Source organism: Megalops cyprinoides, chromosome 12 (assembly GCF_013368585.1).
Source record: "Megalops cyprinoides isolate fMegCyp1 chromosome 12, fMegCyp1.pri, whole genome shotgun sequence".
Classification (NCBI taxonomy): Eukaryota; Metazoa; Chordata; class Actinopteri; order Elopiformes; family Megalopidae; genus Megalops; species Megalops cyprinoides.
The window spans coordinates 11,989,797-12,016,223 of NC_050594.1; the positions used below are offsets into that span (position 1 = coordinate 11,989,797).

Sequence of the window (26,427 nt, forward strand, 5' to 3'; positions counted from 1 at the left end):
GTAGCCTGAGTGCCTTAACCAGTCCCCTGTGGTCCTTTTACCTACACTGAAATTAAACTTGACAAAGGGCTACCCTTTGTGCGGGGAAAAAGAAAAAAAAAAAACAATAGCCAAAATATAGAATGGCCACAAAATACCAATTTATTACTTTGCACATTAACACAAATATTCCCTGCAGGCTAAAAAGAGAATAAAAAGAAAATTCTTTTAAAAAAAAAAAATCACATTACAATGCCCCACCCCTCCCTAGGTGGTCTGGCAGACCTGGACAGTCACACAGCTAAAGACACTACAGAACAGTACAGACCATGTAGAGCAACAAAATTATCAGAAACATTGTTAAATGTACAGCGAACAAATGCTCACATCGGAGATCTGTGTTATAAAAAGCATGATCCCACGACTCGAGCACAAAAAGACTGGATAAATGGTTTGATGTGGCCCTCCTCCACTGCGAGCCTGTGGGAAGGTCCTGACCAGCTGAACAGGAGCCAGGAGCGGGCACCACAGTGCAGGAGGGCCCAAGAACCAGGGGGAACCTCATCGCCCCCTGGAGGTGATGGGTTGCCATCACATTCCATGTTAAAAAGGACCTCGTTTTGAGTTCTGTTTTACACAAAGATTGACACAGAATTTTAAAAATACCTCATTAAAAGACAACAGTATTGCTATCCTAAACGGTCTTAAATTCATACACATTTACATTTTTTTTTTTCCTCTTTCAGTTTCTTTGTATTATGCATCTTAACCATTTTACAAGACAGACATGCATGCGAGCAGTGCTACGAAAACATCACTGGTACATTAAAAAAAAGAGAGACATAGTTCACCAAGTGATGACTGGCCTGATATTAGCAAATGACAGTAATGTTTGGCGCTGGATCCTTTGTGGCCATTAGTGAAATGATCTTAACACTCCACTCACTGAAGCACAGAGGGTATCAACTCGTGCTTCATTTACATGTATCACATCACCCCCCTCCAGCCACACTGTGAGGGTGTATACCATGCCATACCTCCTCCCCTACACTTGCGGGTGCTAGCAAAATGTCAACACACTGACAGAAAGCTCTGACACCCAGACCACTGCTGAGAGGCAGTAGACATGGTGGGCTAATATCAATGAGGGGCAGATTAACATGGAGGCAGTCTGCAGTCACGGCTGACTCGGATTCAGGGCTGTGTTTTTGCAAATTCACCAACTGAACACTGTTCAACAGCAAGTGAAATGAAAGCCGAAACAGTTTTTATATGGCAATCATATCGCGTGGATCTTTTTAAGATTCTTAACCTGAGGACGTCATGTTATTACCAATAGTGCCACTGTCAATTTTAAGTGCAGCCATTGTTAAGAAATACATGTCAGAGGAATCTGATTTGAGCACAGCTCCAGAAGCCGTCCAGTTATCCACATGTTACATGAGGCATACAGTGGCCTGCAGGTTTTTTTATGATAATTTGGTCTTGACTGCTGGTCAACAGAATTGTGATGCAAAAAATGTGAAATAATGCATTTGGTCATCAAGATGTTTTTGGTCAAGCAAAAAAACAGCCCGAGTTACAAGGAAGAAAAACAGCAGACCAGCCAACTAAATGAATCAGTCACTACCACTGCCACTAGAGGGAAACGAAACTATTTCTGTGGACCAGAACAGAAAGCATCGTTTGAAAGAGCTCATTTGAAAGAAAAATGAAAGTAAACCTAAACAGCATCTATCACAGATTAAAAATGAATGAGGAGCAATATTGCCACTGAGCTCGCACACATATGACCACTGCCTGCAACAGCCTGATCCAGTGATTCTGTATCAGCTAAACATCGATCCAAATTTAACTGCAGATGAATGAACACTCTGAACACTTCACTAATATAATAACATTATACATGCTTGCATTCCATAGACAACAGTCACGGGATTTAAAATATACCTTCCTTTTTACTGTATTAAGTTTCAATTTTATCAATTATGTTAAATCAACTGCAAAAAAAGTTACCGAAAGTGACACAGTGGTAATGGATTACTTTAATATTCAACTATTATATTTAATAGTTATTAGTATAAGGAACTGCGTTAAACTGAAGTGTTTCTGAACCGTCTCTAAGACTGACTCTTAACACTGTAACCCTGTTGGACTGCTGGTGAGTTTCTCATGACTGACACAGACATGTTTGCACTGGATCAGACGGCACTGAGTTCTGATGCTCTCCAACTTTGATCCACATTTTATTTTCTTGCTGTTCTGGGATTGTTCAGGAACGACCTAAACGTTCCCTTGAACTTCAGTTTAACCGGTCCAGCTTCACCCCCCCCCCCCCCCCAGCTTCACCTCTGATTTGACTGGCAACAGTTTGATGAAATGATGGAACAATGATGATAATGACAATGGTAACAATCTACTCTAATAACAGATAATGATACTCCCAAATTAACTTATATTAAACTCTTTTTTAATGCATTTCATTTTGAAAATTAAATGCATAAGATGAGTTCTCCATATCCCCTACAGATGCCTCACCTGGCAGATACTGCTACACACAAGTGACGGGAGAGAGAGGCTTCACGAACCCCAGAATAGGGTAACTTGCTGATTTAAACCAAACATGGTGTTCTTCTATTGATTGGTTTATACAAGTCAGTGATTAACAGCAAATAATATATGACCATAATGAGGTTCATGAAACCACACTCTCCCAGCTATTCACAACCAGCTATCCACAAAAGACCTAAATATTTATGCGTGTATATAAAACACTTTTATAGAGATGTATATATTTATAGATGAGTATAAAACAAAACTTTATACAAATGTATACATTTGTGTGTGTGTGTAAAGCAAAATCTGTAACAGTGTTGAACACTTACATTTTCCTTTACACACACATGCACACGCACACAAACACGCGCGCACACACACACACACACGCACACACGCGCGCAGCCACGTGGCACGCACACAAACACACACACACACACACATACACTCAGCATTAGCTGCAGGAGAGAAATGGATATTGATCCAAGTTAGCTTGTAAAAGGATGGCATTAAAACACGAAATAACATCCAAATTGATCCAAGTATTGTAAAATATGAATCTTTGCACCCCGGTGGGGTTTGAGGTAAGAACAGACCTGGTTTATCTGTGAGAGCAACAGCCGTCACACTCAGTGTATCGTACAAAAAAAGACATTCAACGAAATAAACCTCAGAAAGGACTCCAGGCGTCGGGCTCTCCCCACGCTGGAAGCCTGGGCTGGCTGGGATGAGGCGGTCCGATTTGGGTCAATGGACCGACCCGCTGGCTTCCGAACCGCTTTGGTGCCGAGAGTAACAGAGCAGAGAGAGAGATAGAGAGAGAGAGAGAGAGAGAGAGAGAGAGAGAGAGAGAGAGAGAGAGAGAGAGAGAGGAAGGAAAATGCGCCCCCCTAGCGCCTGCTCTCAGGCAAAGTACATGGTGTGCTGGGTGTCGTAGTGAATCTGGACAGCTTTGGCCAGGGCCTGAGGGTCACGCCCATTGCTCTGCCCAGAGACGTGGCTGCCCTCCGCACTGAGGGGAAGAGAGAGGCAGGGGGATGTCAGTGCACTGTAACCTTGGCAGTGAGAACAAACAGAACACATCAGAGCTCTCTGAACACGGCTCCATGCTTTCTGAACATGGCTCTATGCTCTCTGAGCATGGCTCTCAGCTGGCTGAACACAGCTCTCTGCTATCTGAACACATTTACATTTTACATTTACATTTATTTATTTAGCAGACGCTTTTATCCAAAGCGACGTACAAAAGTGCATACAGTAAGTATAGCGACAGAAGACAGCTCTTGGCTCTCAGCTCTCTGAACACTCCTGCACTCCTACAGAGCGCTGCTGTGGCCAGGTTACCCCGGTTACCCCTCAATACCCCTACTCAGCACACCTGTCATGCTCTTTGTCCACCAGGTGGTAGCGGGCGCGGAAGGCGACCAGGCGGGCGTAGTAGGCGGGTGCGGGGATGGAGACGGAGCGGGTGCAGCGCACGTAGGTGTGGCACAGCTGGTAGGTGAGCAGCTGCAGCTCGTCCGCAGTGAAGCAGTTATCGTCCCACAGCACGTGATAGTGTGACGGCCGACTGGTTCCCTGTGGGACGGGAGGGGGGAGGGGATTAAGTTCACCGTGGACCTCAGGAGTGCCGCGGCCACACACTTGAACAGGCGTGGCGGACGTGGGACTCACCTGAATGCCAGCATGGCTACACAGATAAAAGTCGAATTCCGACGGATGTGTGATGGTGCTGTCCACAGTGGTGCCTGCTGGGACATTCCCACTCTTACCCACCTATTGGAGTGCAAGAGAGAGGACCCACCCATTAAACTCACACATATCATCACACACACACACACACACACACACACACACACACACACTCACACACGCGCGCCCCAGGTAGCATGAGCTGCACCCTTGCAGCTTGCTACGCTGTACTCACCCTCTCGGCCTTGTCGGAGCAGAAGAGGCGGGTGTGGTGACGCTTCTGCACCACGATGTAGGTGATCCCCGGCCTATAGTCCTCCTCCAGACTGATACAGGCCTTCCTCACTGCCATCAGCTCTGGCCATGCCACCTGTGGGAGACAGAGAGCAGAGAAGAACTTCATACACCTTGCCACGCAGCAACCAGTCATATCACAAAGGTCCCCTCATCTGCTTCACCTGTCAATAAGTGATCCCGCCCCATTCATCTATCAGACACCTCGCCTCCTTCGCCTGTTTCACCTGTCCCTCGGAGACCCCGCCCCCCTCACCTGTTTCATCTGTCCCTCAGAGACCCCTCCGCGGTAGTAGATGATGCGCGTGGGCTTGAAGCGGGTGGACTTGTAGAACTGGATGAGCAGCTCGCGCACCATGCTGGTCAGGTCCTGCACCACCTCCTGGCTGAAGAGCTGCTCCTGGGACAGGTCCTGCCGGGAGGTCTGCACCCGCACCGTGGCGCAGTAGCGGCTGGGATGCCCGTCCATGCTGCCCACCACCGCCGCGATCGAGGGCTTCTTCCCGTCACCCGCTGGGGGGTGCGTCACGTCCGCCCCCAGGAAAATCACAGGCTGCTGAAACACCGAGGGCCTGGGGGGTTGAAGGGGGGCGTTCATGTTATGAGACATCAGTGACATTACTGTCATTTAGCAGATGGTCTTATCCAGAGGGACTTACGTAGGTTACAATTTTACATATTATCCATTTTTCAGCTAGATATACAGCTGGATCCATTTATACAGCAAACACTTCTATGCATAATAGCTTACATACTCTACAACTTTTCCATGCTATCCACTTAGACAGCTGGATATTCACTTAGCCAGTTCAGGTCAAGTGACTTGACCACCGGTACAACAGCAGAATCCAACTGGGCATCGAGGCTGCAACCTTTGGGTTACGATCCTTACCACAGCAGAGCTCACTCTCTCCCCCGAGCCACTGACCTCTGATGGGGCACCAGCACGTTGTTGATGCCGCCCAGCTTGGCGTTGATCTTCAGGCAGAGGTTGGAGAGGGTCTGGGGGGAGGTCTTCACCACATTCTTCACCTGGACACACTGAGTGGCCATTCCCAGCAGGGTGTCCCCCACTCGCTTCACCTCCGCTGGGGAGCAGGAAACATCACATAGGCATGTTTAATATGATTAAAATGAGTAATATTCCAAAAGCCTTACTTGAGTTTCTAGTGACTATAATACTGGTTTTATTGGGTTTGTGTTTATCAGAATAATGCGTTTACATGGCTCCTGTCATAGTCTGAACACGTTAACATTGATGTATGCTGAAATATTATACCCATGTAAACATGGTCACTGAGAACAGTCTGGCTTGATACCAGAAACTTCCCCTTTCTTTCACAGGGATCTCCATACTTGGTTGATGCATTTTTATCCATTTCTTTACAGTTACTTTCCCCTCGGCTTAGAGGTAAATAGCCCTTTCTGTATGTTGAATTTCTCCTCAGTTTATAGGTTTTTAGCCCTTTCTTTACAGTTACTGTCCCCCTTGGTTATGGGCATTTATCCCTTCTTTACTGGAATTTCCCCCTTCCCTCTCACCATAAACAGGTGTTTTTCCTGGCAGGATGACCACTATGAGCTGCAGGCCCACGTAGGACAGCTTGAGGTGCTTGAACATGGGCTCCACGCTGTCTGCTCCCTGCGCGTATTTACAGAAGCACGGCTGGCCCTGGATGGGCATCCCTGCATCCTTGGAGATCTTCCGCAGCTGGTCTGTGAAGCTCCTGCAAGATTGTGGGGGAATGAAGTGACTGGGGGAAGGCATATTATACAAATTGCCACACATGCTACATACAAAACAAGAAATACCAATACAACCATGAAATATTCATTTGAGTAGACAAAAACAAATTGGTTCTTTCATTTCACTGGTTCTTCCTGGGTACTGAACAACTTCAAAGGAAAGGGTTGTTTCTCTCTCTCCAAAAGGTTGCTGCCAGACTTATGTTTAATTGATGGAATAAGATCAATGTAATCTACCATGAAGAACATATATTGAGTTGTTGGAGTAAATTTATTTGAGGAGAAAAGTGGTTAACACTATTGAAGAGAAGACAGATTTCAAAGGGAACATTTTGTATAAGGCGCAGATTGTTTTGTACAGCATTTAACACATTCCAGTCATTTACAAGTGAAAAGTAACAAACACATGTAGTGTTTTGCATTGCAACGTCTTTTAAGGGAGACGATTAACAATCTGTTGGCTAAGAATGTCTTCACTGTGTCAGGTTTTGATTTAATTTCTTTTTAGACTAAGAATGATTCTCTTCAGATGATCTTCTCATTTACCAGAGCTAAAACTGTACCGTATTCAGTTGTGTTTATGTCTGTGTAGCAGCATCTGAGGCTCTGAAACAGACAGGAGATTCCTACACTGTGACTGTGGGTGGGAGGGATGGAGGAGAGAAGCAGAGAGAGGGGGAGAGAAGAGAGGAAGGAGGGAGCGAGCAGGACTCACTTAAGCAGATCCTCTCTGCACTGTTTCTGCGGGGCGAAGCAGGCGACGGCCCACACTTTGATCTCGATGCCGGCGTAGAACTGTTTCCCCCGCATGTCCCACACCCCCTGGTTGGGCGTGGCCACCGTTTTATTCTGCAGAGAGATGCCCTGAGCTCTTAGTAAGCCCCTATCCCACACCCCCACTTATGAAAAATACCTCCAACATCACAGACCAGCCCCTCCTCCTCACTCAAACACACACTGGACTTCCTCCAACGTAAGCAGTAGAGGTGGGAGAACTCCAAAATGAATGAGGCCATCTGATAGGATTTCTGATTGGATGTCTTAGCTCCGCCCATTATGAGCAGTCATAGGGGAGTGAACTGATTGAATGACTCGCATCACTGAATCTCAATGCAGCTGAGTGAGGGAGGTGTGAGTGAATGACTCCATACTTCAGGCAATGTCCTTTAAGCACATACTTGATCACGGGGAAAAGGGTGCTATTTTGGGAGCACATTTGGGACACTCCCTGCTGTCATCATTCCAGTGCCACAGCTCGTGACAGAGCAAGAGCGACTCGTGACTCGCAAAAAAATAATAAAATAAAATCAACACAAAACCATGGAAACAGGAGAAGTGGTAGAGGGACCGCGGGGACTGTGGTTATATTTAACACATCTGCAGTAAGTAACATTAGAACAGGAGACTCCCACTCCTGTTAATCATCAAGTTTTTGTAATGTAATAATTTAAATGCTACACTGTTTACAACTCATTGGGTCAGCTGTATATTGTAGCGAAGGGGCTGTCACTTGTAATTCCACATTTATTGCAAAAAAAAAAAAAAAAAAGACTAGTGACTTATGTAAAATGTTCTATTTTTCTAACCACTGACAAATGCCACTTCATAACCAGACAAATGTCACGGTGACTCGTATCATAAATACCATACCTCCTGTTTCATCACCAGCCACAGTGCTTGATGATGACAGAGAAGTGTGTCGCAAATGCACTCCCAAATAAAACCCTTCCCCTTCCTCCTCAAGTATGTACTTGTGTGATTCAGCGTGAAGCACGGACTTGTTCGCTCACTTCCCTCACTCACTCTCACTCTCACTCTCACACACACACACACACACACACACACACACACACACACACACACACACACACACACACAAACACACACACACACACTCCCTCTCTCCATGTTGACATGGTGTATGGGTAGAACTGCAGGTGTCCTCACAGGTCTACACAACGAGGTCAAAGTCATCCCTCTCTTCGTTGTAGTTCATGACATGCTGTTTGATCTTGGATGAGTCTACCCAGCTCTGTAACTCACCCGCCCTCCATACTGCAGCGTAGGAGCCGGGAGGACCCGCCCTGTGAGCTCGGTGAGGTCACTGTGCACCACGATCCCAAACTCCTTCAGGTACGGGTCAGGCCCACCCACCAGACTGTTACTCTTCACCTTGAGTAGTAAAGACAAAGAGAGAATGGGAGAGAAAGAAAGAGGTACAGGAGTTAAAGAGGCTGAAAGGTAAGAGTGCAGCTACGGTCAGAATTACTGTGTCTTTATATTGTGGGAGGGGGTCCATCACTGACCCCTGATCAGTGCAGTCTACCTGCAGTCTACCTGTGTTTCCCCCACCCACCACTGGGTGGAGACACTCACCAGCCGGCTGATCTCCTCTTGCCTATCTGGAGCAGAGCGCGCAGTGGCTTTGATCATGGTGGAGGTCTGATTATCTGTCAGCTTTTTAATACAACGCTGTCCAGCCACGATGTTGCACACCTACAGGCAAACCAGAACCACACCAATCTTGTTAGGCACATATGGTACAGTAACATCAATCTTGTTACCAAAGTAAGCTAGAATCACATCAAGCTAGTTATGCAAGTCAACTGGAATCACATCAATTCTGTTACACAGGTAGGCAAGAATCACCTTAGCATCATCACTTCACATTAATAAACTTAAAGGGAGTTACTCCAATAAACACTATAAAAAGATTAACTAGACATGAATACAAGTAAGCAGTGGAGGATAATAAACAACATTATGAACTGCTAAACATAATAATCTTTACATTAAATAAATGGCTCCAACAATATGTGTGAGCATATGTGTGAGTATGTATGTATGTGTGTGTGTGTGTGCGTGTGTGTGCGTGTGTGCGCGTGTGTGCGCGTGTGTGCGCGCGTGTGCGCGCGTGTGTGTGTGCGTGTGTGTATGCGTGTGTGTGTGCGTGTGTGTCTAACCTCCAGGGGCAGGTAGGTGTGTTTCTGCTCCTGGCCCACTTGCAGACAGGGCAGATGGGGGTATTTCAGCTGCAGGTTGTACTTCTGTTTGAAATACTGTGCCACTGAGCACTCCATGGCCTGACCATTCTCCAGCTGCAGAGGGAACCTGCCAACAACACAGGCAGACCACTTTCAAACAGGCAGGTGAAAGGAATGACAGACTGACAGGTCTAGACTTACAATACAATATAACTGAAAGGCAAAGAGAGGATCAGACAGACAAAAACAGGCAGACAGACGAGCAAAGTGACCTGCAGACAGGTGGACAGGACATAACAGACACGGACAGAAAATCTGGGGCTGCAGATAAGAAAAAGAACAACACAAGGGCTAAACCCTGAAACAGACACACACGCACACTCAGACACACATGCACGCACAAATACGGGCACAGGTGCCGAAACATGTCCACACACACATATACAGACACTCATCCACACATGTATACAAGCGGCCAAATACACACACACACACTCACGTCTGGTGGCTGGCAGGGCGACGCGTGACATTGCAGACCCGATACTTCCTTTTCATTTGTCCGCAGTGTGTGACCTCAACCTTCAGACCTGCACACACATGCGCACACACACACAAACACACTGTTTGTTAAACACATTTGCTGTATACAACTATCTAGGTACAGTGAAGACAATATGAGAAGAAATGGATGTGACCATGTCTGTTGGTAAAACTGTGAATCATTTTAGTCATCTGTCTGTAGCTTTTCTGGAATTAACATGGAATGTTGGTTTTGCCGTGTAAAGAACAAGCTGATATATTCATCTACTGTCTTGTATTTGTATATACCATAAAACTAATCTACCAAGGGGTAGTTAAGATGGATTGATCACAGATAGAACAGACCCCCTCCTCCCCCCGCCTCCCTCCGCCCCTGCAGCAGGAGGCCGGCGCTCACCGCGGATCTCCTTGGTGAATTTGACGCGCTGGGAGTCGGTGAGGGGCTTAGTCTGCTCGGTGATGCTCTCCACATCCAGCACCTCACACATGAACTCGATCACGGGCTGGGCGCGGTAAAACGCTGTGGCCGACACTGTGGGACACACATGTGACACACTCACCAGTCACAGCTCAGCATTAGGAAGAGCTCCTGTCCAACACACACACACACACACACACACACACACACACACACACACACATCCAAACTCACATAAACTTACCCACACAAACACAGACATGCACGTACGCACCAAAGCCCAAATTAAACCACAAACAAAGGTGCATGGACACACACAAACACAAACATGCAGACCCTTTTCATCAGTCTGCAGTGTGTGACCTCCACCCTCAGACCTGCGCAAACACACACACACACACACACACACACACACACACACACACACATACACTTCAGGACACTGCGAGGGTAATTCAGCACTCTTACCATCGATGTTAAGCATCATGTTCCACATGGCGGGACGCACAGACTGGTGAAAGCCAAACCACACCTCCCGCCCCCCACCCAGGGGGTGATAGTATCCCTCTGGGGGGGAGAAGAAGGAACGACCCACTGGAGTGTACCTGTAGAGGAGGGGCAGAGAGGAGAAGGGAGGAGAAGAAGGTAGAGAAAACCAGTACATTTTGAGTTTTAAAATGAGTTATTATATCTTTTTCAGATCTTCCTTTCCTTGTCAGACTGTGACAACAATGCTGGAGAGTGCTTTAAAGTCATGGTAACAACTGGTAAAGACACAGCATTCACAGATTTAGCTACAAAATCTCATTCAATGCAAGTGCCCCACAGTTGCTGTTTTACTCCACTCTTGCTCTTCTAGTGCAGCAACACCCACGGTAAACTACTTTCACAGAAGAAAAGCCACAGCGGGAAGGGTGAACGTTAGGGCAGTGCGGTACCTCATAGAGGGCAGGTGGCGTGTGATGACGTCCAGGGCCTGCACGGAGTCCTCGGGGACCTCGCTCAGGTGACCGGACAGCGCCTCCAGCAGCATCCGCAGGCTGACCACTGCCACCCACTGCAGCGACACCTTGAACGTCTGGTCCTTCCCCTCACCCGGCAGGGTCACCTCCAGCTCCACCTGGCCCGGCGAGACGAGGGACAGTCAGAGGCGGTCTGGGACGCGCAAGCACACACACGAGACACGGGGGGGAGGCCATGCACACGAGACACTGGGAGGGGTACAGACAGACCAGCATGCAAACACAGCAGAGAGACAGACATGAGCTGGAGAAACAAGGCGGTGAGAAATGGACCGACAGAACACAAAACAAGAGGTTCTGGAAGACACTCCCCCATCACACCTCCACCTATTGCCACTTAGAGAAGTCATGTCATTTTGCTCGTGGAAAGAGATTTTTGTTGTTCTCTGCTGTTGTCATTAAAGGAGCAAGTGGTCATGAAGTGCTAAATATTCTGTGTGTTTTGATGTTGGCATAATTTGATTTAACATTAATCGGACTTTAACAAAACATACAGAATGAACAGGCTGTTGCTTTTTTTCAAGAAAACGCATGCTCCTCCAAACGCTCATGCTGGGACCTCGGATCATGCCCGGTTGCATATTCATCTTTAAGGTTCCACTAAGCAGGTCTACCTGCATGATTGTTGGCAAGCCACAACAAAAAAAACTTCCTTCCAAGCACAAAGAAAAGTAAGGACTACTGCACAAAAGGCCACACCACATGCATCAGAGACAATTATGTACAACATACAAAATAACAGATATAGTAAGTAACAAACAATAACACCATATATGGCGATGAAGCAGATAAACAGAAGACAACACTCCCCTCTCCTCCTCCCACACACCTTGTCCCTCCCGATTGGCAGTGGGTTGGCTGTGTACATGCTCCTTTTTCCATCATAACCTGGCTGACGGTCCCCAAAGATCTGCATCTTGAAGTGCCGGACCATGGTGTCCACCACCTCCCTTTGACACAAAACAGATCAGGAAACTGATCACACCACTGAAGAGAACGGGCCAGTTACACAACTGATGAAAATGATCAGCCAACCACAGTGCAGAAGGAGACACCGGTCAATCACAACAGAGACAGACCAGCCCATGGAATCATGTAACAGTAGAGATTACTAAACCAATACCAGACACCATTCGGCCAATCACAGTGCACTGGAATCCCATTCACCCAAGTCGGAAAGTCAGAATAAAAAGAAACTGAGTTTACAGAATGAAACTTTGTTCAATATTTTAAATATACACTTCAACCAATAGCTTATGTGAGTCATACTTAGCACCAACTTGCACAATGCTTACACTGAAAAATACTTTACTTACAATAAAATATTTTGAAAAATGTTGCTACCCAAAATTGCAATCGATGCTATCAATGAGGTGTAATTTTACTTAGCACCTACCTGTTGACTCTGCGGGGGCGTTTCTCCGGCTTTATGTCGATGTCATAGTGGTAGACATCAATCTTGGGCACCTGCACCTGGAAGTGGTTGGCCAGCAGGTGGATGGGTTTTCCCAGGGTCCCCAAACCGGGACGACGGGGAGGCTGAAACAGGGCGGCGGTGTTGGGGGGGCCTGCCAGGAAAACAAACATACCACCACATGAAACCGATAATAATTCAATTTAATAACCACAAACCATTCTCACCATCCATTGCTCCACATTCCACTGCAGATACTGGAAGAAATAACATCTGGAAGACTGCACTTGTGTTTAAATGGGTATTTCACAAAGAAATTATTAAATATTTTTTTCCACGTACGCACCAGAAATGCTTGCGTACTGATATGTTTAAACACGCAGGTTATTGATTACTGGTCTTTATTTCTACATTTAATCGGGTATAACTTAGTCGTAAAATGAAGGTGTCATCACGCATTCTGTAATTATCTGCACCATGAACAAATCTGAAACAACTGTCTCAGTTAAGATGAACTGTTATTTAAATAGCTTAATAATCAATGCTTTCAATACATGACAACAAGTCGAGTTAGCTGGATCTAGCGCTGTTGCTAGCAAAGGACAAGCGTAGGAAATCCTCGCTCTTGGGCACAGATATACAAGTTTGAATGCTGCCGACACAATATGACCGAGTACACAAATCTAAAAACATTTATTTAAATCCAGGAAACAGCGGATTAAATTCGATCAAAGTGAGAAACGGAGGGAATCCAGCTGGCTACACTTCCACTGAATTTACGGGAAGGCAGCGTCCAGCAAAGTAATATCCCAGACACGTGCGCCAACGCATCAAAACATTGACTGGCGCTGACGTTTCTGCATAATTTAACCTTGACATGTGTGGCTACGATAGCTACTAAGCAGCTAATGTTAACAAGGTAACATTTCGTTGTACATAAAAGAGCAGAAAACAAATATTTGCACCTACAAGTCGCTTTCTGAAAGCGAATCGTGGATAGCTGTTAGCAAACTCGACAGGGAGCGAGCTAGCTAGCTAACTTCAGACACGGAAGAGAAATTTTTAAATCCCCCATAATTCGCATATCGTCAGACGATGACAAGCCCATGACTGACATAAACAACCCATCGCGTTGTCTTCCGCAGTGAAAACATTTTGGTCGCCATCTAACTAGCCGTCATCGCGTTTTACAATCCGGTTCTTTATGTTTACACTGTGCGGCGATCTACACAAACAGGCCCTGACAGTCCCGTATACATCCTTGTGTTGTGGAGGCCTTACAATCCACGGCCCCCAGTGAGATAACACGAGCTCCGCTGCCCCTTCCGCACCAGGCCACACTGACTGCTTACCGGGTCCGAGCGCCTCCATGGCCGAGGAATCACTCTCCGTCGCTGTCCCGGCCTGCCGGCCCCGTACCGACGCTGAAATTGGGGGTGGTATGTCGAGGCCGAAAGGTGCTAATTTGAGAAAGTGAAGAGAGCGTTGTCTCTCTGATTTGTGATTAAATGCGGATCCACGAGATATGAACTGCGCATGCGTGCCCAGTTAAAGCGCTGGTTAGTAGCCAGCCAGCATACAAAAATAGCAAACGATTGGACAATAGTAACTCACAAATGTATGTTCTCAAAAACAAAAAGCAGTTTCGTCCCGATCAGAGATAACTGAAAGAGCCATCCCCTGACTATGTTCATCTAAGTTGTACCCTGTAATGTGTAATAATTATTAATGTTTTCTCTGTGCTTGTAGTACATATATGGTGTCAGTCATATTCTGGAGTGTTTGTGTTATATTTCAAGATTCAATAAAATGGTTTTGAAATGGTACTATTCAAGAAAACTGAACTACTTTTAGTAGTTGAACTGAACCTTGAAATGGTAGCCTTCTCTTTCAGTACTGCTCCCCGTGTATTGTCTGCTTTATTTCTCATATTAAATTTAAGATAAGAGCACATTATTACACACCGGCTAGCCCAGTCTACTCGACTGGGCATGGTTTAATGACTCTATTCAAACTATCCAGCAGGCCTGCCAAGTTTATTTTGTCACTGATTTTTCACTGACTTGTAGGATTGAACAGCCATTTGGTAGTTTTGTGTTTTTCCAACAACTATCACGTCAGTTTATGAAAAAAAGACATGCATTGAGAGTTACATTAACACTAGCACTATGGACTCGCTCCTGACCAGAGTTTTTTTGTGTGTGTTTCATTACTGTCTACTGTTGGTCCGAAGAACCTGGCAATTTGGACTTTAGTGTAGTTTGGAATATATTTGGGTTTAGATTAGGCCAAGCTTGGTTCTGGACTAAAGCATTTGATTTTGCCCCCGGGTGGCAGTGTGGCAAGGAGAGTGGTCAGGAGCAGTGCTCGTAACCAGAAGGATTGTCGGTCCGATTCCCTGCTGGGGCGCTGCTCTTATACCCTTGGGCAAGGTAGTCGCAGAAAATATCGAGCTGGATAAAATAAATGGATAAAATTGTAATCTATGCAAGGCACTCCATTTAGCGTTTGCTAAATGTCAATAATGTAATGTAACATGAGAGATCAGCTGCTTTTATGCCAAGAATCAACTCTTGCGTTTTTAATTTTGGGGTGAAACTCCCATTTAAATGAAAACACGTGGGGGCGGTATTACGTAAAGTACAAAAAAATGAGACAGCGCATGGAGGAAGTCGTGTGTTGCAACTTGCAAGATAACTGCAAAGCGAGAGGGTTGTGACAAGCGTCACCTCACCTCGTTGCTCGGACACAGCAAAGCTGGCCAGTAGCTCATTGTGTCTGTATGTTCCATTTAGTCCGTTCGCCTCCCTGTTGTTGCAACATGAGAGAGACGCAAGAGAATGTACCGTATAGTTGAATAAAGCGGCGCACATGAAAAGAAAACCAATATGCACCGCCGATGGCCTTGGTTGGAAAGATCAAGGCGCATTTGATCCTGCAAATACTCGGAGTTCCCAACTCTCAGCAACTCAAGGAGCTCCCTAGCTCATTGAACTGAGATCGGCGGGCTAGAGTCGTGTAAACAGAGTCCTGGCTCCTGGCAAGCCATCTTCACGACAGAAAGTGATTTTTGTGCTCGTGTATTCGCCCTTGCTTGGTAATGTGGCACTGGGTTGTACTGTGACAGCGCTGGACGGACAGGAAAAGGGGCAGTGGGCGGTGGTAGACGAGAGAGAAAGTGGGTCGTGCAGTCAACCTACGGAGCAGTCAAAACCAAAACAAGTCCAAGTTCACGGGGCAATGACGGCGGCGGCGGTAACACGACTCGGCGCGGGAGCGCCTGCCTCGCTCGCCCGGTTTCGAGGGGCTCTGGTCGGCGCAGTTCTGGGAGATTGCTTAGGCGGGGAGTTCGAGGGAGCGGAGGAGCTTCCAATGGAGCGAGTTCTGCAGCACCTGAACGGGTTAGACCAGGACACCCGCGGCGATGGTGAGAGCAATATGCATCCGATTTGCTAGCTAGCTAGGCGCACTTAGTCAAGGTTAATATTTTTTGAGTGTTTAGCATCTGGAATAATGTGCGCTTTTAAAAAAATAGCAGTCATCTAGTTAGCTGTGTTTGTAGCAGTTAGCAAGTCTGCAACATTTAGAAATCGGCCTAGCAGGCTATACGCCTGACTGCATGGTGTTTCTGGAGAATGTGATTAACAAGCTAACGTTAGCTGGGTCGCCGCAGGCTTCATTAGTGGACTGGTATTTCGGAAACGAATGTATTGTGTGACTTTCCTTTCATTTAGCTTTATTTTGCGTGAGTTCGCTGATCGTGTTAAGGTTTGTTCTTTGGATTGGTAACAGTAATATTAATGATAGCGATCAGAAATGTTATTATAGAACTGTGTGTGCCACAGGTATCCTGCAGTACAGTGATGACACGGCGATGACCCGCTGCGTGGTCCAGTCCCTTCTTGCTCGGGGGGAGTTCGACGAGCAAGACATGGCACACAGGTGAGACAGGAGCGGACACAGAGACAGAGATGGGCAGGGGAGTGCCCGTCAGAGGAGGCCGTGGTAATGTGATGACACGAGGAAACGGGTGCATTTCGCTCCTCTCTCAGGTTTGCAGAGGAGTATCGTCAGGCTCCTGGACGGGGCTACGGCGCAGGCGTGATCCAGGTGCTGAAGAAGCTGGCATCCCCGCGCCTCAGCGACGTCTTTCAGCCCGCACGCGCCCAGTTCGGCGGTCGCGGCTCCTTTGGGAATGGGGGCGCAATGAGGGCTGCGCCCTTTGCCCTGGCTTTCAGCAACATAGAGGACGTCAAGAGGGTGAGACAGGAAAAGTATGGAGGAGAGACAGGAGTATGGAGTTGAAGGCCATTTATATCCTCTCCCTTTCCTTGTCTCTTTGTACTTATTGGCAGATCATGAAAAGTGCATGCAAAGTGTCTGTTTGCAGATAAGTAATGCAGCAATATTCAGGACCAATCACAATGAACTGTAGCAAGAACGCTGAGTATGAACTGTAGTAACACAAATGGATTGTTCTCTGCTCTCCCCCAAGCTCTGTGCTGATCGCACACTGAATTGGTCATTTGTTCCTGTTAATACAGGGATTTCATCTTATTTGGACATTTTTTCCTTGAAGTTTCTGTGTATTCATCCCAAAGGATGAGTAAGTCTCCTGACCTGCTTTCTTTAGGTCTGCATTTCAGCTTTTGTCACCCTTTTCCACTGTCCAATCTTTAACCTTGTATTTGGCTAGGATCGGCCTCTGATTTGTACCTTAGACAGTGAAGAAATGTTAAGGCAATCAGGGGACCTATTCTGCAGCCTAGTTCATGTGACAGGGAAGGTTCTCTGTACTGGAGGGAATGTGACTGCTTTGCTTGTGTTGTAATGTAATGTTTGTGTATGTATGTGTGTGTACCCTTGCAGTACTCCAAGCTGGGAGCCATGCTTACGCACTCCTGCTCGCTGGGTTATAACGGGGCGGTCCTGCAGGCGCTGGCCGTGCACTTCTCTCTGCATGGTGCACTAGCAGTGCCCCAGGTCTTCCTCAACAGGCTCATCTCCGAGATGGAGGGTGTGGAGAACGAGGACCGTGCCCGCAGCGACGCCCGGGCGTGAGTCCAGCCTTTCTGCCCATACCTGCAGGGGTTCCTTCTGTTATGTGCCATCTCTTTCTCTCTCTCTCCCTCTCCCTCTCCTTCTCCCTCTCCCTCTCCCTCTCCCTCTCCCTCTCCCTCTCCCTCTCCTTCTCCTTCTCCCTCTCTCTCTCTCTCTCTCTCTCTCTCTCTCTCTCCCCGCTCTCCCTGTCTCTCACTAAAAAGGAAAGCCATTGAAAATGATACAAACGCCTCTGCAGTTATTGGGGTCAGCAAATGGAGTTAGTCATGTTCATGGGTACAGCATGATTTTACACACCAAAGAGGTTTACTGGTACATCATGTTTTTATGCACCTAAGAGTTTTATTGGTACAGCATGAAACTGTGGCCAAAGCAGACAGTTGCAGAATTATCATTTTTACACCCTTTCCCTCCCCAGGCTGAATGAGCCGGATTTTCCATTCTGTGCCCGACTACACAGAGTGAAGGATCTGATGGAGAGGAATAGTGTCAGCATTGAGGAGGTCATCTCTGAGCTGGGTCAGTATGGGGTCGGGGGACAGTACAAGGTCAAGGGCCAATACTGGTTATAGTGCAATCGTTTTATTGGGTTGTTAACCAAAGGTTCTCACAAAATGACGATCTGCAATTTTCACAAAAGTGCATTTCTGAATCGGTACAAAAGCAATTCGTACAGAAGTAGTCAATACATGAAGAGAACATTTTCACCACATTCCACTACATTGCGACAATCTGAATTTATAACATTGATGAAGTGCTTGTTAATTGTTTTATGACTTGAAACTGATTTACAAGTTGTCCAAGTTGAGTGAGGGAAAAGAATCAATGAAAGCAGCAAGGTAAAAAAAAAAAAATCCATTTCCCATTTCTTTGAGATTGGTTGTTGTCATTCTGATTTTAGTTTCCTGTCTGCATTCAGTGAATTTGTAAGGCAGAGCTGAATATTTGAGTGAGTGTGCTGTCTCGTTCACTGCCCTCAAACACCACTTTTAACACCACTGGTAACACCACTTTCTATGACCCATCTTTCCTAAATTGTCACACAGTGCACATGTCAATGGTGAATATTAATACTGTACTTCATGTGTTTTAAGTACATTTAAATCTACACTTCTGTGTAGTATTTATGTTATATGAATGTTTTGACTGAACATGTTTATCTAGCCTTTTTGCAATCACCATTTGACTAAGCCAAGCTTAGGAGCATAGCTCCCATGCCATAGGGAATATAGTGCATTTACATTTACATTTATTCATTTGGCAGACACTTTTATCCAAAGCAACTTACAAGTGAGAAACATTTACATTACTGCCATTTAGCAGACGTTCTTATCCAGACCGACCTACATTATCCATTCGTCTACTTAGACAGCTGGATATTTTTTACTGAGAAAATTGTGGGTTATGTGTCTTGCCCAAGGGTACAGTAGCAGTGCCCGAGTGGGGAATTGAACTGGCAACCTTTGGGTTACAAGCCCTGCTCTTTAACTGCCATGCTACACTGCTGCAGTGCAACAGTGCTGTTTGATCCGGGTTTCAATGGGTCTCCAGCAATACACAGTAGTAAAAAAAAAAAAACTGCCTTTCAGTGGTAAATTGGTTTGAGGTTAAAATTACCTCCCCCCGTGTTCAGGCAATGGAATAGCAGCGCTACACTCAGTCCCAACGGCCATCTTCTGTGTGCTGCACTGCCTGGAGCCGCGGGCAGGGCTGCCGGAGCGCTATGGTGGCCTGGAGAGGACAGTGGCGTACTGCCTGGCCCTGGGTGGCGACACAGACACCATCGCCTGCATGGCGGGCGCCATTGCGGGGGCACACTACGGCAGCGACGCCATCCCCCAGTCCTGGCAGCGCTGCTGCGAGGGGGCAGAGGAGGCAGAGGCCTGGGCAGAGCACCTCCACCAGCTGTACCGTCAGTTACCACGTGGGGGCGACAGTCAGACACGGGACGGTGACACGCAACCTCAACCGCACTCTCATGCTAACACACAGCCTAGGACGCACACAGACTGACACTTGTCTATGCGCGCACACTACATACACACACGCACTGACCCTTCATATTCAGGTATCCTTTGGGAAGTACAACTGATGTGTGACCTGTTTTATTTTATTACTTTAATGTAACTAAATTCATAATAAAAAAGTAAAAGATAACAGTGATTGTTTCATAATTTGTATATTTGCTTCCTTTTTAATTTTACTTATTTTACAGTATTTTGTACATACACCCTATTGATTACTAAACTTGTCTCACCATGACAACCACTGAAACCTGTGCGGGTGCACCAAAGTGGGACAAATACAATCCTCTGATAAGCATGAATGTAGCCCATGGCTGTTTTTCACACTGCAAGTGATTGGGGGAGAGGTGCTTCTCTGATGATGACATTTGAGGAACTTGCAGGCACCTGACCAAGGTCAGGGTGCCAGAGAATAGTGTGAGAGCAAGCACTGGCCAGGTAATAAAAGTCTAGCTGATCAGTTGTATGGTACATAAAAAACTACATTCTGCTATGTAGACACAGGCCTGGAGGAGGGCCAGTGCCAAATGAAACAGTCTGAATTCAGCCTCTTTATTTGAAATGGGTGCAAGCTTGTATATACACTCTGCTATGATGGTGTGATAAAGTTCAAAAGTCCAATGGCTGCCAAAATCTTCATTATGGATATGCTACTGATGGTTGTGTCAAAGTTAAAAAATGCAAAGACACCCTTGAACACATTTCATATTGAAGTGAGAAGTACAATAATTTTGAATATGGTGTGCAAAATATAACTACACATGTTAATGTTATATCAATATTGTCAAATGATAGCAATAAGCCCGAGAAACGAACTAAACGACGCAGTTTTTTTTTTTTTGTTTTTTTTTTTGCTGTGTCTGTCAGTACTATAGGAGAGAAAAAAAGATAAACACAACAGCGAGTCTATCAGTCCATCATCTGAATGCATCTTGAGAAAGCATTTATTTCAGGGTACCGCACCATGAAAAAAAGGAAAAATACAGACGATCAATTAAGCATTCAGTTATCAAGGTAATCATCAGGTATCAAGGTATCATATGATTCATAATTCCACAAACGTGTCAGAGTACCTGAGCCACTGATACTATGATCCCTCCAGTCTAAAAGAAAAACGAAAGATATGGCAGATGACAGCCTCAGGAGAATAATTTATCAGGACTCAAACTAATCCGAGTACAAAAATCTTTGAAAAAGTAAGAAAATTGTGTAAGGACTTGAACATGCGCAGAATCATACATTTCTATCATTCTTTGACAGCAGGCGACAGTTGAAATATGGAAACAAGTTTCTCATTTCTTTTGAGACGTAGCAATGACGTATCTCGAAAGGCGTACATTTTTTTTGACTCATTCCGTGGGATTTGCGGATCGGCCGGGGAGGGGGATGCGAGGCGCAACCCTTGCCTCCTCCCCTTGCATAAAACCGGCGGCCTTTTCCGCGCCGCTTCCTCTTTCTGTTACCTGGGTAGGGACAGCAGCTAAGGTCGCGTGGACTCTAAACACCGGTAAGTGACCACTTTTCATATGATTAGCTTCGGATTTTCTTTAGATCAGTACTTCCACACCCCTCCAAAAAATTAGATGCCACGTTTTTGTTCAGATTTTGTATGCTTTTTCGATCAAATAATACTCTTAAGCGGTCATTATTATGGTTAAGTTGATTCATGTCGGATTTGTTAACAGAAGCAAACTTTTTCGACATCTAGGCTAAACTTTGGGATTTCTTTAGAGAACCGGCGGCTGGGAAGAACAAAGCCAAAGGCGGCGGCTTTTTCCCTTAGCCAGCTCCATCCACATGTCTCATCATCTGAGCAATGACGAGTCTTTATGTAACTTAATACGACGTGGTCTAACACGCGTCTGTTCAGCTTCGCTGGTGCGACTCTACGTCGAGTTGCCGAACCGACGAATTCACGCAGAAACCTTGTGAATCCGTTCAAAGTGTCGGTAAAGGGTTTGCAGTTTCACTCCCCTGTTTCCAAAGTAGTTTTAGTTGACGAACTTGCTACTTGTGTCGACTCGCAGTGCTATGTGGAACAGCGTGGCGCACTTTCCGTTTGCGTTTCAATTTTGTGGTCAGTGAATAAGGGTTTTCAGGTGCTTTAAAAAAGGATAAATGTTTTTAGAAACGGAAATAAACGACCATGGGAAAGGAAAAGACCCACATCAACATCGTGGTCATCGGCCATGTCGACTCCGGCAAGTCCACGACCACCGGCCATCTCATCTACAAGTGCGGAGGCATCGACAAGAGAACCATCGAGAAGTTCGAGAAAGAAGCCGCTGAGGTAAGATAATAAGATGTGGAGACGGTTAAAACGGCTGGTCTTGTGATATGAGTAGTAGTTTACTGTGGAAAGTATGGTGTGAAATTAAAATGGCGGAGGAAGCGTGGATGTTAGGCCCAGAAATCGCGTTTGCATGGGAGAGTGGGTGGGGCATGCGCCGACGGGTAGAAGGCCTTTTGGCGCTGCGTACTGCGTAATGGCGACTAGGCAGGATGCGTTTGCATGATGTAGGCCTGTTTGTGACGGAATCGATACCTCACGACTGTGTATGACAAACGGCCTCAGGAAATTTGGCTCATGGTTAAGCTTCGAAAATATGACATTTCGAAATATCCTGTCCGTGTGTCATACGTCCCGTAGGATTTAATGGCATTTTCTTATCCTGAGATCACATAAGCTGGCATGCAACCCCCGGGCCTGTAAAAATGTGTGAAATGTCATCCAGATGGACTCTACACTTTGGATTCAGGAGTGATTAAAGGGCAGAGACATCGTAATATTCAGATTAAAACTTTGCTCTTAAATAGATGTGTCAACATTAAGTCAGGAACATGGTCAAGTGCTCAGTTTTGCTCAGTTTATGCAGGAGGTTGGTCACACTGAATCAAACTGCTGTAGGGCAAGAGGTGGATATGTGTTTTTTCCAGTGGGATGGTTGTTTCTGGTATAAGCTCTTGTGCCGGTGTTTTTCACAGCAGTTTTGAATTTAGTTTCCTTGGTCATTGCCTCCAGCCTTCATACCTTAATTTTCATTCAGCTGGTGTGTAGAGATTACTGTTCTTAGTGCTGCTGTATGGCTGTTGTGTAGTTGGAATAGCTGTTCTATAATATCAATAGAAGATTATATGCTTAATGAAATGTGTATGAATAAATAATGAATGTCTGTCCAGTGCACTAGCTGTTAGTTTTTGGTGCTCCTCTAGTTCATCAGTAACAGTTGCACACTTTAGTTTCATTTAATGCGGTGGAAGTCTGGTCTTCATTGCTCATGACGTCCCAACTTTTTCAGATGGGCAAGGGCTCCTTCAAATACGCCTGGGTGCTGGACAAGCTGAAGGCTGAGCGTGAGCGTGGTATCACTATCGACATCTCCCTCTGGAAGTTTGAGACCAGCAAGTACTATGTCACCATCATCGATGCCCCTGGGCACAGAGACTTCATCAAGAACATGATCACTGGCACTTCCCAGGTAGGTACTGCTTAATGTACAGGTGTGGCACAGGTTGGCACAAGTGCAAAAAGTTTTAAGACCCGACTGCCATGGCATTTTGGATTCCCTGAATGTCTAAGCATTTTGCTTGCAAGTACAGAAATGGTAATCCGAGATGGCCTTATCCTAATAATAATGAACATTTCCTGGGGTGCTCTCTCTTAGGCCGACTGTGCCGTGCTGATTGTCGCTGGTGGCGTGGGTGAGTTCGAGGCTGGCATCTCCAAGAACGGACAGACTCGCGAGCACGCCCTCCTGGCCTACACTCTGGGAGTCAAGCAGCTGATCGTGGGAGTCAACAAGATGGACTCCACCGAGCCCCCATACAGCCAGAAGCGTTACGAGGAGATCACCAAGGAAGTCAGTGCCTACATCAAGAAGATTGGCTACAACCCGACAACTGTTGCCTTTGTGCCCATCTCAGGTTGGCATGGAGACAACATGCTGGAGCCCAGCAGCAACGTAAGTCAGTGTTACAATTGGCCATTCAAAGTCTCATTGCTGCCCCCTGTGGTTTGACACTAACCTGCTCCTTTCATTTCCAGATGCCCTGGTTCAAGGGGTGGAAGGTTGAGCGCAAAGAGGGCAATGCCAGCGGCACCACCCTGCTGGAGGCCCTGGACTCCATCCTGCCCCCCTCCCGCCCCACCGAAAAGCCCCTCAGGCTCCCCCTGCAGGACGTCTACAAGATCGGAGGTATTGCCCCAAACACTGCAGTGTCCAGGCTGCCTGGGGAAAGCCCAAAATTAAGGGCTCCTATAGACAGACTGGTGCCATAAGAATGTGTCAGATGTGACTGTTTTCGTGGGGCATGTCTATCTCTGATACTTAGTAATGTTGCCAGGTGGACAGCGCAGTAATGTACATATTGTTCTCGTTCCATGTAGAGTTTTGTCAGGTATTTGGAATTATTTTTGACATATCTACATGTAACGCAAACAACGATGGTTTAAACTACTACATGAGAAATTAGAAGTGAGGCAATTTTTCATGGCAGTCCTGTTGAAATGCTCTCATTGGGGCAGCTGTGGGGCTGATATGGGTAGCGGTGTGATATGTGTTTAATGTTTCATTGTGCAGATACTGTTAGCATTGTAATGGATGAGACTATGGAGTTCATGTTGCATGTCGTCTGTCTGCCCCCCCAAGGTATCGGAACCGTCCCCGTGGGTCGTGTGGAGACTGGTACCCTGAAGTCCGGCATGGTGGTCACCTTTGCCCCTGCCAATGTGACCACTGAGGTGAAGTCGGTGGAGATGCATCATGAGACCCTGTCCGAGGCTATGCCTGGTGACAACGTGGGCTTCAACGTCAAGAACGTGTCCGTGAAGGAAATCCGCCGTGGCAACGTGGCTGGAGACAGCAAGAACGACCCCCCGATGGAGGCAGGCACCTTCACTGCTCAGGTGAGCCTCCTGCCTGGCCAACATGGCTGACATGGAACTTGGGACACTGGAATGGTCACTTCAGTGTTACTGGTTCAGTCTCGCTGTGTCTTTATTGTATTTATCTTCCAGCGTTTGTAGCTAGCTTCAGACCTTCAAATTGGCATTAGACCTTCTGCTTTTGGCAGTTTCTAACCCCATGTCCTTTTTTTGGCAGGTCATCGTCCTGAACCACCCAGGTCAGATCTCCCAGGGTTACGCCCCCGTGCTGGACTGCCACACCGCCCACATTGCCTGCAAGTTCAGTGAGCTCAAGGAGAAGATCGACCGCCGTTCTGGCAAGAAGCTGGAGGACAACCCCAAGTTCCTGAAGTCTGGAGATGCTGCCATCGTGGACATGGTCCCCGGGAAGCCCATGTGTGTGGAGAGCTTCTCTGACTATCCCCCCCTGGGTGAGTATTGCAGCTCATTTGTATCTTAATGCTTGAAAGGCATCATGTGAGAGAGGGAGTTTTCTTTCATCAGTGCAGGTGATGGTTGACAGTTCCTGTATGAGACTGGGCTGGTCTCATTGTGAACCTTGCCTTTTGTTAAGGTACACACCAGTCACATGTGTCCTTCAAAGGACACTCTGCATGTAGCACTGTTCAAGTGATGTATGTAAGAAATACATGCCATGAGCACATGCATGAACTGGACTGAGAGGAAGATCTTTTTAGTGGTTTCCATGGCGTTGAGACTGACATTTCTCCTGTCCCCCAGGTCGCTTTGCGGTGCGTGACATGAGGCAGACGGTGGCTGTCGGTGTCATCAAGGGTGTCGACAAGAAGACCGCCAGCAGTGGCAAAGTGACCAAGTCCGCCCAGAAGGCCGCCAAGGGAAAATAAGTCGCCTCACCAGTGCTGCCCCTCCCATCCAGACACCCTCAGCTCATTCCTGAAAGACTGGCTAAGCGGACCAACTCATCACAGATCCTTCCGCAGAAAAGGAAGCCTTGACAAACATACAGTACATTCCTGTGTTTTTAATGGTGAAAGTGACTAAACGTGCCTTTCCATTTAAATTTGGTTTAAGAAGCTCTGTGGCCTTTGTGTCCCAGAAAATGCATTGGAACGAAGCTGCTGTCAACAATAAAGGTCTTTAATTTGAATCCTGTGTCTGGTTTTTGCCTCCTCCTTTGGTCCTTCATTGGTGGTCAGTGACAATCTGAGAGCAAGTGTTTTCAAAGAGAAGGGAAAAGTTTATACTACTAATCCTAAAATGAAATGAGTCTTAATATTCTAGTACTCAATACAGCATTTACACTGTTTCCAGACTGTTTTATTCCTTTATGGGATTGAGCCATGTTGAGATGGATGTGGTTTGTTGATGTTCTGATTGCTGATGTTGTGATTCCTAGCACCTCACTTGCTTTCAAAAAGCATTTTTGAAAGGGGTGACGCAACTTGTCGCAGGTTATCAAAACTAGGACTCTGTCTCTGACAGAAAATTCAAAACAGGTTTATGTTGTAATCGTTTGCAATATACCTGCATACAGTTCGCCACAGGTGCTGAACACCAGTAACAACATCAGCAGTAATGCTCCATATAATAAAACCAATATGTGCACACATTTTAACCAGTAGAAAACAAGAAATCGGGAAAGGAAAAGACCCACATCAACATTGCGGTCCTCTGCCATGTTGATTCTGGCAATTACACCACTCCTGTCTCAGATTTATGGGTGCGGAGCCATTGACAATAGAACCATCATGAAGTCCCACAGTGGTGTATGTTGCTTCCTTACAATGGAACCTTGACATGAGAACAGGT

The 26,427-nt window shown here is 46.3% G+C and overlaps 3 protein-coding genes across 4 annotated transcripts; 2 read left to right on the top strand and 1 right to left on the bottom strand.

Moving 5' to 3' along the window:
• Window positions 1-2,967: 2,967 nt before the first annotated feature.
• Window positions 2,968-14,162, bottom strand: LOC118786580 (protein argonaute-4-like). 2 transcript variants are annotated; one of them, XM_036541730.1, is made up of 18 exons: window positions 13,998-14,162; window positions 12,628-12,799; window positions 12,061-12,181; window positions 11,148-11,329; window positions 10,678-10,814; window positions 10,189-10,323; window positions 9,751-9,838; window positions 9,231-9,378; window positions 8,644-8,763; window positions 8,311-8,439; window positions 6,983-7,116; window positions 6,064-6,248; window positions 5,450-5,609; window positions 4,778-5,093; window positions 4,463-4,597; window positions 4,210-4,311; window positions 3,914-4,113; window positions 2,968-3,547 (listed from the first exon to the last, which is right to left on the bottom strand). In XM_036541730.1, the coding sequence occupies exons 1-18, from the start codon at window positions 14,014-14,016 to the stop codon at window positions 3,439-3,441; spliced, it is 2,592 nt and encodes an 863-aa protein (XP_036397623.1). In that variant the 5' UTR covers window positions 14,017-14,162; the 3' UTR covers window positions 2,968-3,438. The 2 variants fall into 2 exon arrangements, with proteins under 2 accessions (XP_036397623.1, XP_036397622.1); XM_036541729.1 differs by having other exon boundaries at window positions 6,983-7,131.
• A 1,506-nt stretch (window positions 14,163-15,668) lies between these two features.
• On the top strand, window positions 15,669-19,769 carry adprs (ADP-ribosylserine hydrolase). The gene is made up of 6 exons (XM_036542573.1): window positions 15,669-16,072; window positions 16,491-16,587; window positions 16,698-16,905; window positions 17,515-17,702; window positions 18,125-18,225; window positions 19,340-19,769. The coding sequence occupies exons 1-6, from the start codon at window positions 15,886-15,888 to the stop codon at window positions 19,717-19,719; spliced, it is 1,161 nt and encodes a 386-aa protein (XP_036398466.1). The 5' UTR covers window positions 15,669-15,885; the 3' UTR covers window positions 19,720-19,769.
• A 1,370-nt stretch (window positions 19,770-21,139) lies between these two features.
• Window positions 21,140-25,602, top strand: LOC118787350 (elongation factor 1-alpha 1-like). The gene is made up of 8 exons (XM_036542881.1): window positions 21,140-21,237; window positions 21,859-22,020; window positions 23,030-23,209; window positions 23,396-23,692; window positions 23,776-23,926; window positions 24,380-24,636; window positions 24,833-25,067; window positions 25,378-25,602. The coding sequence occupies exons 2-8, from the start codon at window positions 21,877-21,879 to the stop codon at window positions 25,500-25,502; spliced, it is 1,389 nt and encodes a 462-aa protein (XP_036398774.1). The 5' UTR covers window positions 21,140-21,237; window positions 21,859-21,876; the 3' UTR covers window positions 25,503-25,602.
• Window positions 25,603-26,427: the final 825 nt, after the last annotated feature.